The following is a 9,965-nucleotide window of genomic DNA, read 5'->3' on the forward strand; positions in this document are numbered from 1 at the left end:
TTTAATTTTAACATATTGATGATAGGATTCGAATTGTATACTTCATAATTTTTAAGATTATATTTAACGGTTCTCATCAGTTTAAGTTTAATCTCACTATATTGAGTGATCAAATACAAACAACCAAATTTTTAATGTTTTATCCTTAATATTATAATATAAAGAGGGGGTGTTCCTGAAAAAGATTATGGAGCGAATGTGTATATATTTGAAAGTAATACTAAATAATAAAAGCACAATTTCGTGTATAAATATTTATAACAATAATATAGTGTTACATAAAATTTTGAAACAAAATACATTTTTTTCCTTTTACATGATTGGAAGCTGTCCGTGGAATAAAAAAGCACAACAAAGATGGCACATGCATATATAATAATACAATATAGGAAAGGAAAAGCCATGGAGCAAAATCGCCACTTTTTCATTTGAACCTTATTTTCCTTGGGTCCTCGGTCAATATCAATTAGATACTATAAGTACCTATCAAATGTTCTAACTACTAGTGCCAAGTAGCTCCCTCTAACCTCTCTTAAACTTTGTTAAGGCCGTCGGAGCTGTTCCCAATTCCAATACTGGTGGAAAGTAGGCTCTCCTTGGACCTCTCTCCACGGAAGTTCTGTTCAGGGTGTCGGCCTCCCAAAATAATAACAGGAAAATTGCACAGGTTGCAAAGAAGTTGATATGAAGGTAAAGCAAATGATATTCATTCTCACAATCTTTAGTTGTGTTGCCAAATTATGAATGTATGTACTTGAACAGCTTCTCTAAACAACACTGCGTGATATTTGCTTTTTTGCTTCCAGAAAGTTGAACTAAAAGTTTTTATTCACTGCTGTGATGGTTGTAAGAAGAAAGTCAAGAAGGTCTTATGTAGAATGGAAGGTATAGTAGTTTGATGGTTATTAAACCCCTTTTCTTTGGAAGATATATTCCTCTACATATCTAACTATTCTATTGTTTTCTAAAACACCAGGGGTTTACAAGACTGAACTTGATCCTCTAGCGCCCAAGATAACAGTCTTGGGCAATGTGGAGCCACAAGTATTAATCAAGAAGCTACTGAGATCTGGAAAGCATGCAGAAATATGGAGCTACAATACTCATCGAGAGGAAGGTGAAAAGGATGTGAAGTCACTACTTTTGGAGGATCAAAAAGAAAAAATCCTACTTGTGGAGAATCAAAAAGAAAGAACCACACCTGACACTAAACAAAAAAAAGACACAGAGGCACAAGCAACCTGCACTGACAATATCATCCACAGTGCAGATGGCAAGGAGGGACGCAATAACACAGCATGGAAAATGAACGACGACTGCATGGAAAATACTTCCAGCACAGGGTTAACGAAATCCGAAAGTCCAGTTTCTCAAAAGTTAGAGGCCATTTACACAACAAACCCAAGTATAGTTCATGGCTCCGGTAAACTCACAACAGAAACAAACAGGCAGTATTACTACATGGTAGAACCTCGCCCAATAATACTACCTTATTGCACGATGTATCCTTACAGTCAGGAACTGTATGACAGCAGGGTCGCATGTCAGACACTATACCAGGTACCACTAACAAGGGCCGGGGACTATTTCAGTGATGAAAACAGTGTTGGATGCCAGGTAATGTAGTGACACCACATGTAACAAAACCTTTGGCCAAATTCTTTTTTCATTTTTTATTTTTTCCTTGGCCAAATTTAATAGTTATGATTTGAGATACTCGTTAGAGGTTTCCGTCTATAATATGTACTAATCTCCCAACATAATATGGAGAATAATTATTTCAGTCCGTTCATGTCATTCCCATTAAACCATACATCAGGTTGTATTAAGATTTGAATTTAGTGCTGCAATTGCATGTTTGTCAATTGTTTTTAAAGGATATAAGTAACCACCACAAATACTTATTAGGAATGCTTTCCGTTACAGATCTTTTTAAAACTTAGCAGTTATCAAGAAAAGTTGATGGTAATCTATTTATTTAAAAAAAAATACAAACAAAATTAACACTAACCTTCAACTTAATTTCGAAAAAAAACCCTAACATTCTCTTCAATCTCTATTTTTCTATCGAAAATAAACACTTGTCAGTTCTTCCCCATGGGAGTTTCAGTTGGCCAAAACAATGGCGATTTGGCCCTCTTATAGTTGACTCCCAAAGTAAAAACTTATGAAGTGAAAAAGGTGGCCTCTAGGTTGTGTTGAAAAATAATTTTGTTACATAAAAGCCAAATGAGATGATCTGTTAAATCCTATCAACTAAAGGTCAGTTACTTTGACGATCCCCCACATTCTTTACCAGATAAAAATAAGATATGGCCGGCTTAGAGTTCACCATGGTTGTCCCAGGCGCTCGACTAGTCGCATGGTGTCACGGCGCTCGAACAGTCGTCGCAGTTGAGATTGAGAAGTCGACTAAACTTGTCAACTGGAGAAAATTGGATATTTCAGGCGACTAGTCGACTGACTGGTCGACTGGGCGACTGTTCGTTCTGGGTCATCGACTGGTTTATTTTAAAGACCCAAACCCGGTTTTAATCCATTTTTAACAGACAATTTAGTCCTGCTTCTGATCTTTTCCACTTTCCAGATCTTCTTCAACCCTAATTTATCTTCTTCTTCTTTCATATGTATATGTATAGTTATGTACATATATGTACAATAGTTTAAGTATAAAATGACATAATTTTATAACTATACATATATATTATGTATGTATACACGAATTTGTATGTGTATATACATGTATGTATCATGCATGTATGGATTTGAAAGTTGTAAGCTTTTCAGCACTTATTTACATGTAAGACTAAGTTTTAACTGTAATTACAGTGAATAACAAAGTTGTAACGTGTAAGTTTTAACAAGTCCTCGTCCATTGATATAAAATACAATATGTTGGTAGATGTTAAAAACCTGGAATTTAGAAGCCTAAATTATATAATACATATACATACATGATATTATATTTAATTATAACTATATATATATATATATATTGGTCGACAAGTCCATGACTAGTCAACTAGCCCGAGGACTTGGCATCATGACAACCATAGAGTCCACTAATTTTAGTTAATAAGCTGTGGGGGGAGACCAATTAAAAGTCATTCCAAATGAACAAAAAGCATATCATGGCAATGCACCGTCCATTTTCTCATAATTATATTGTGGATCGAATGTTTCAGATCCAAAAAGTGATTTCAGATTAACATCTATTGTGCATTTACAGTAGGACTAACCAGGAAGGAGCAAAAATGGAAGTATCACTTTCACATGACCACATTAGATGCAAAACACTATTCAAGGAGAACTAAAAAGGTAACCTATAATGTACAGGAAGACACAGATAAACTAACATCAAACAACTGGCCAACAACAGTAGTTCATCATTATTCATTTCTCCAAAGCACAAAACTAAAAAGTAAAAATAAAAAGGACAACCAACCACGCCCACATACAAGTAACAAAAACTAAAAAGGAAGTAATTAATCAACAACACAATGCAGTAGCATCATACCCTCAGAATCTGAAGCTTATTGGAAAACGCAATAGCAACCCAATCCGGCTGCGACGAAGACCACTGCAACTGCTCAATCTCCGCTCCAGCCGTATAGGCCAAAATGGGATCCAACCCACCTTCCACCGGCTGCCCCATAGTCGAAAGATCCCAAATCAACGCCTGTGAATCATCCCCGGCAGTACAAATATGACAACTACTATGTGGTGCCCACGCAATTGCATTGGCACTAGCCTGATGCCTTTGCAACTCCACAACAGGCAATGTCGGAAACCTAATATCAAGAACCACAACCTTAGCACTATCCATAATAATAGTAGCCATATACCTAGGATCCTGCTTATTCCAACCTAATCTAACTAAAGGCGTATCTGGCTCGGAACTCTCGTAAATGATGGTAGAATGCTCCTTATCCCTCAAATCAAAAACCCTAACCGACCCATCCGCCGAAACAGAAGCAAAAACACCCACACCACCCCAAGCAATATCATAAACCTCTTTATCATGCGCAATCAATTGCGTATCCACACATTCCCTCTCCACATCCCAAATCGTACAAGTAGTATCAATACTACTCGACCCGACCCGACGAGGCTCGGCTTCATTCCAATCAAAAGAAGTAAGGGGCCCACAAAACTCACTGTTCCTATTATTATTCAACACCGATTTCAACTCGACCGAGTCAGAATTGATCTGCCAGATCCTTAAAAAGTCACTCGAAGTAGCGAAAAGATCGGGCTTCTGACATTCTTTGTCGGGAATGAAAATGGTTTTGGTGGGTGGGTAGGGGTGTTCGAAAGAGAGATTCGGGTCGGGTTTGATCTCGCCGTTGATGTCGTCGAGTTGAACGATTTCGACACGGTTGTGGTAGTGTTCGAGAAGACTAGAAATGGCGAGACGGTAGGTTTTGTCGCGACGGACGCTCCAGTTCATAGCGTAGACGTGCCATGGGGCTTCGTAGGTGTAGATCTCGGAGCGGCGTTGTTGGTCGTCGGAGTTTTCTTGGTTTTGCTCGCTGCTTGCTACCATCGCCTTTTCAAACTAACTAAAATGTGTGTATGTTGTATAGGCTTTGTATAGTCTGGGATAAAATGAAACAGTGGCTTCTGTATTTTTTTACTACACTTTATTTATTGTTATCACGTTCAAAATGGGAAGGATGGGCACTAAGAGCAGCCCATTTGGGTGCATTGGAACACGAGAAAAAAAAATGGGCTGGCCAGTTTACATTTCATGCGTTGGAGCACATCCACACAAACGGGCACAGCCAATCATCTGACCATGATCAACTCTGCCACTTTATATAATATAATACCTGCTTTTGTTTTTTAAGTTTACGTTAGTAATATTTTATCAATTCATTCAATCTGTTGCTGCCATATGAACGTTACATTTCTAACGTATATATTAAACGGTTATATTTTTTTCCTATAAATAATCAGCTCACAATTCATAATTTTTACTTCATAAAAAATCAAAATTTTCTCTCCAAAAAAATGAATCCAAATAATCCCCCACCTCCAAATTCTCAAAACCCAAACTCTCAATTTTCATATCCATATCCATATCCAAATCCTTATTTTTCAAATCCACAAAATTTTAATTATAATTCTCAACCACCATTTGACACGTACGCCACTCAATTTTGTGCCCTACCAATTTATGATGATGCAACAAATGGCATATCACAACCAAAGTTAGGCGAAGAACCTTTTATCGCGTATGAAACGTATATTCAGAACACTATACAGATGCGTGATAAACGAGCACATCGTCAACTACAAAATGACTTGATTGAGCATATTTCTCATTTCGCCAATAATCGTTAATTTTTGTTATTGTAACGTTTGAATTTAATGCTTTTTTGTGATGTAACCTTAATTATGTCTTTTATTCACGTGTGATTTTTATATTTTATGTATTATCATGTCATTTTTAGATTTAATATTTTTGTATGTGATGTTTTTAATTTAATATTTCTAATAATATGATACAATTTAAAGTATTTAATTAAAAATTAAATTACATTGGAAACAAATATAATTAATTGCTTAATTTAAAATTAAATTAATTAAAAATATAATATAATATAAATAGTCTACAAAATTATATCTAAACAATTATTATAATATTGTTATGGATAAAAAACCAAGGTTATTACTTGCTGTATTTAATACTAAGATTCGGGAGCTCAAGGCCTTTAATGGCTGCTCTCGCGTTTCGTGACTCAATCTGCCTTTACGAGATGCCTACGTATCTCTGTGAATTAGAGAATCAAGCCAAAAAACGTAGTTCTGATTGGTGGGGGTGAGACCCCTTATATAGATGTTGGGAGTCCTTGAATTGGACTTGGTATAGGAGACTTGGTGGGCAAGTCTCATAATTAGAATGGACTTTGGAGTCCTAGATAGTAGGAAACTGATTCCTTATCCTTTTAGGTCCCCTTGAGGCTAATCTCCAAGGATTTATATCCTTATCGGGACTCTTTTCAACATCTGATTTGTCCCTTATTAATTAATTACGAAATTAATTAATAATCAGGGCTTTTGGGCCTTTTTTATTCCATCAGGCCTGATCTGGTCCATCAGGCTTAACCTTTCTGGTCTGAGTATCTTATATCTTTTTATTGGGCCTGGCAGCCCACAGTTTGTATAATTAATACAGTATTTAATTATACAAACATAATTTATTTATCCCTATCATTTGCCCCCCAACTTTTGGGAAACATTGATTAGGTTTCGCAGAAGTTAAGTCTATTTGTTCCCTTACAGGGTTTCGTTTTTCCGTAAAGTGTGGAGCGACCTACACATTTACAACGAATTTTTCCTTTTATTCAGGAATTATCTTAATTTCCAGGAATTTTTCCCTTATTTCCGGGATTTTTGCCTTATTTTCTGGAATTTTTCCCTAATTTTCTGGGATTTTCCCTAATTTTCTGGGATTTTTCCCTAATTTTCTGGAATTTTCTGGGATTTTTCCTTATTTTCTGGAATTTTCTCTAATTTTCTGGGATTTTTCCTTATTTTCTGAAATTTTCCCTAATTTTCTGGGATTTTTCCTTATTTTCTGGAATTTTCTGGGATTTTTCCTTATTTTCTGGAATTTTCAAATTTCCAGCCCTTTTTTCGACCAGGATCCAGGTCGAAATTTCGACCAGGATCCTAGTCGAAAAATGGGGCCAGCCTTGTCATCCTGGTCGAAGGAATTCGACTAGGATCCACGACCTGGAATTCGACCAGGATCCTAGTCGAAATTTCGACCTGGATCTAGGACCTGGAATTCGACCAGGATCCTAGTCGAAAATTCGACCTGGATCGAGGTCGAAAATTCAACCCCCCTTTTTTTTTTTTTTTTATAAGCCTATCGAATAGGATTTCGACTAGGATTCTAGTCGATATTTCGACCTGAATCCTGTTCGAAAATTCTTTGGTTTTCTTGCTTCCTGGTCGAAGGATTTCGACTAGGATCCACGACCTGGAATTCGACCAGGATCCTAGTCGAACTTCGACCTGGGTTTTTAATCCCTATTTTCTGAAAGATGCTTGGTTTTATTCGACCTCATTCTTGGTCGAAACTTCGACCTCAATTCAGTTCCTTTATTCCAGCTATTTTCGGGTGTCTGCTCGAAAGATTTCGGGCAGGATTCACGACCTGGAATTCGACCTGGATTCTGGTCTTTTTTACCCGCTATTTTCGGGTGTCTGCTCGAAAGATTTCGGGCAGGATTCACGACCTGGATTTCGACCTGGATTCTGGTCTTTTTTACCCGCTATTTTCGGGTGTCTGCTCGAAAGATTTCGGGCAGGATTCACGACCTGGATTTCGACCTGGATTCTGGTCTTCCACTAGCCTTCTTTATTCAGCTTTAATTTAGGGTATTGTATTTTCCAAATCCTAATTGGATTTGGGCCTAGCCTTTTTTGTTGGGCCTTATTAAATTTTTCTGAGCCTCTATTATTGGGCTTTTCCAAATCTTATTGGGCCTCTTTTATTGGGCCTTTTCAAATCTTATTGGGCCTCTTTTATTGGGCCTTTTCAAATCTTATTGGGCCTCTTTTATTGGGCCTTTTCAAATCTTATTGGGCCTCTTTTATTGATCTGGGCTTAATACACCCTGTTAAGAATGCTCTAGAATTCCTTGGAATATTCTGGAATATTCTTTTTTCTGGGCTTTTTCTTATGGGCTTTTGTCCTCAATGGGCTTTTCGTCCCTTCAACTTCCTTTTCCTCTTATATAAAGGAATGAGGAAAGGCTATTACTCCTCACTTTCTCATTTCTTAGTTTTCTTCTTCATCTTCCTGCTAAGATTCTCAGAGGAATAACAGCAAGTCGGAGCTCAAAGCCTTTTTTCAGGAGCGCTTCTTCAGGTAAGATTCCTTCCTTTGCTTTTTATTATTTTTCCATTGTGTGCCATTTTAAGATAGCCTATTTACGTGCCTCATACTTTTTTTCAGATGGCTGACAAAAGAATGACTCGTTTGGCCAAGATGAACGTGGCTAGAAAGTCCAATGATTTTCCTATTCGATCGAGGTATACTTCTTTAATCGACATGATCAACACTCGAGGGGACGAGTATCCGTCTGATGCGCATCTGGACGCGCACGATCATATCAGTGCTTTAAGGGATCCCAAGGAGCTGGAAAAGTTGAGCAGCTGCTTCAAAATCAAGGAGCCTTTTAAGCTGGTTCTTGCGGGTCCGGCCGACAGGGCCTGTCAGTGGAAGAAGGACGCGCTATGCGTCTATAGGGATACTCTGAGGGCAGGTATTAGACTCCCTTTTCATCCATTCATTCCTTTGCTACTGGCTGATGTGGGCATCAGCCCTTGCCAACTTCCCCCTAATTCCTGGAGGTTGATTCTGTGTTATCTGTCGCAATGCGCCAAGCACAACGTCCCCACATCTGTTGCTGTCTTCAGGAAGATTTTTCAGTTTAAAAACAGCCCTGATAAAAGTCCGGGTTGGGTTTCTATCAACCAGCGCCCCACTATCCCCCATATCGTAAATGGGAAGTCCATCCCTGACAACAACTTGGGGTGGAAGAAAGATTTTTTGTTTGTTATTTGGGAAGGTGGAGATTGGGGCTCCCTGTTTCGATCATCCTTTGGGCTGGCCGTAGACGGGAGCCCGAATGACATAACTTTGTCTGAGGAGGAAGCTAGAGGTTTCAACCTCCTTACGCAAGACAACGGCACTTCCCATTGTTGGGACCTTATCCGGGAGACCGTCCTGGTAGAACGCGGCCTTTCGCCCGTTAATAAGAAAAGTAAGTTCCCTTTCTTATCTCCTTTATTTCCTGCACTTTTATTTCATTGATTTTCAACTGACTTTGTTTCTTGCAGTGGCTGAGAAGATTGAGGAGGCTACCAAGCCGAAGGACCTGGAGACAACCAGGATGAAGAGGGCCGGGAAGATCTTTAAGGACCCTCGACTGGGTGACCGCTTCCCGGAGTTCCTTCTTCAGGCGACGGAGCCAGATGAGGAAGGCCCCAGCCAAGTTCTGCGCACCAAGCAGAGGCCAGGTGCCTACTTTCAACCTGCTTGGGGGATCCGGGGCAAGGACTCAATTGTGGGCAGCACGGCCCTGTCCAAGGAATGGTCTAAGCATTCCATTTCCCCGGTGGATTATCAAGATTTTGTCCTTCAACAGGACTTGGAGGGGAATGAGCTGTTTGGAGCCCAAGCTCTGGCGACGGTATGTACTTTACTTATGCTTTTTACAATTCTCTTTTCTTTCTTTTCTAAACCTTTGCTGTTTTCTCCTGCAGGCTAACGCCCATTTTCAAGGGGCTATTCACCAAGCCAAGGCTTGGAAGGTTGGCCTGGAAGATGCCAACAAGAAGTTGGAGGAGGCCAATCAAAAAATTGAGGCCCTTGAAGCTCAATTGGCCTCTTCCACTTCTGACCTGGAGACGGCCCAGGCTGAAAATGTCATCTTGAAGGCGCAGAAGGAAAAAGCCTTTGATGGCTGGATGGACACTCAAGAATTCAAAGACTTGATGGTGGAGCATGACGCCCTTCTTCATCCTGTTAGCTATAAGGAAGGCTGGGACGCTGCTGTGGAGGCCATCCAGGATGAGTTTCCCGAGGTCCTTGAGCAGTTGCCCTTTCCTTGCCCAGTGCGGGTTCCAGAGCTTGGAGGTGTTACTGAAAAGCTTGCTGGTATGATCAAGGATGGAGAGGAGGAAGATTCCCCCGAGGAGGAATTCGAGCCTGTTGCTAAGAAGGCCAGGGTGGAAGAATCTCCCAAAGCAGCGCCTCAACAGCCATCATCTTCTGCCGAGGGAACTTCTACAGGGACTTCGGAGGGGACGACCGAGACGTCCGAAGAAACGACTGAAACTTCCGAAGAGACTTCGGATAGTGGTTCTGAGGAATCTCATCCTTCCAAGGCCTAGCTTTTTGTATATCTTCTTTTTGAACTTTATTTGTATCAGAACTTGTTACC

At 39.5% G+C, this 9,965-nt stretch overlaps 1 protein-coding gene and 1 long non-coding RNA gene across 2 annotated transcripts; one reads left to right on the forward strand and one right to left on the reverse strand.

Annotated features, from left to right (window-relative positions):
• The first annotated feature begins 552 nt into the window (after positions 1–552).
• LOC141716958 (uncharacterized) lies at positions 553–1,113 on the forward strand. The gene is made up of 3 exons (XR_012573466.1): positions 553–690; positions 807–885; positions 977–1,113. It is a non-coding gene; the product is annotated as an uncharacterized LOC141716958 (long non-coding RNA).
• Positions 1,114–3,331: 2,218 nt separating this feature from the next.
• Positions 3,332–4,653, reverse strand: LOC141720433 (WD repeat-containing protein LWD1). Its single transcript, XM_074522843.1, has one exon. It carries the CDS (start codon positions 4,544–4,546, stop codon positions 3,512–3,514), a length of 1,035 nt encoding a protein of 344 aa, XP_074378944.1. The 5' UTR covers positions 4,547–4,653; the 3' UTR covers positions 3,332–3,511.
• Between the last annotated feature and the right edge of the window lie 5,312 nt (positions 4,654–9,965).

Source organism: Apium graveolens, chromosome 4 (genome assembly GCF_009905375.1).
Source record: "Apium graveolens cultivar Ventura chromosome 4, ASM990537v1, whole genome shotgun sequence".
Lineage (NCBI taxonomy): Eukaryota > Viridiplantae > Streptophyta > Magnoliopsida > Apiales > Apiaceae > Apium > Apium graveolens.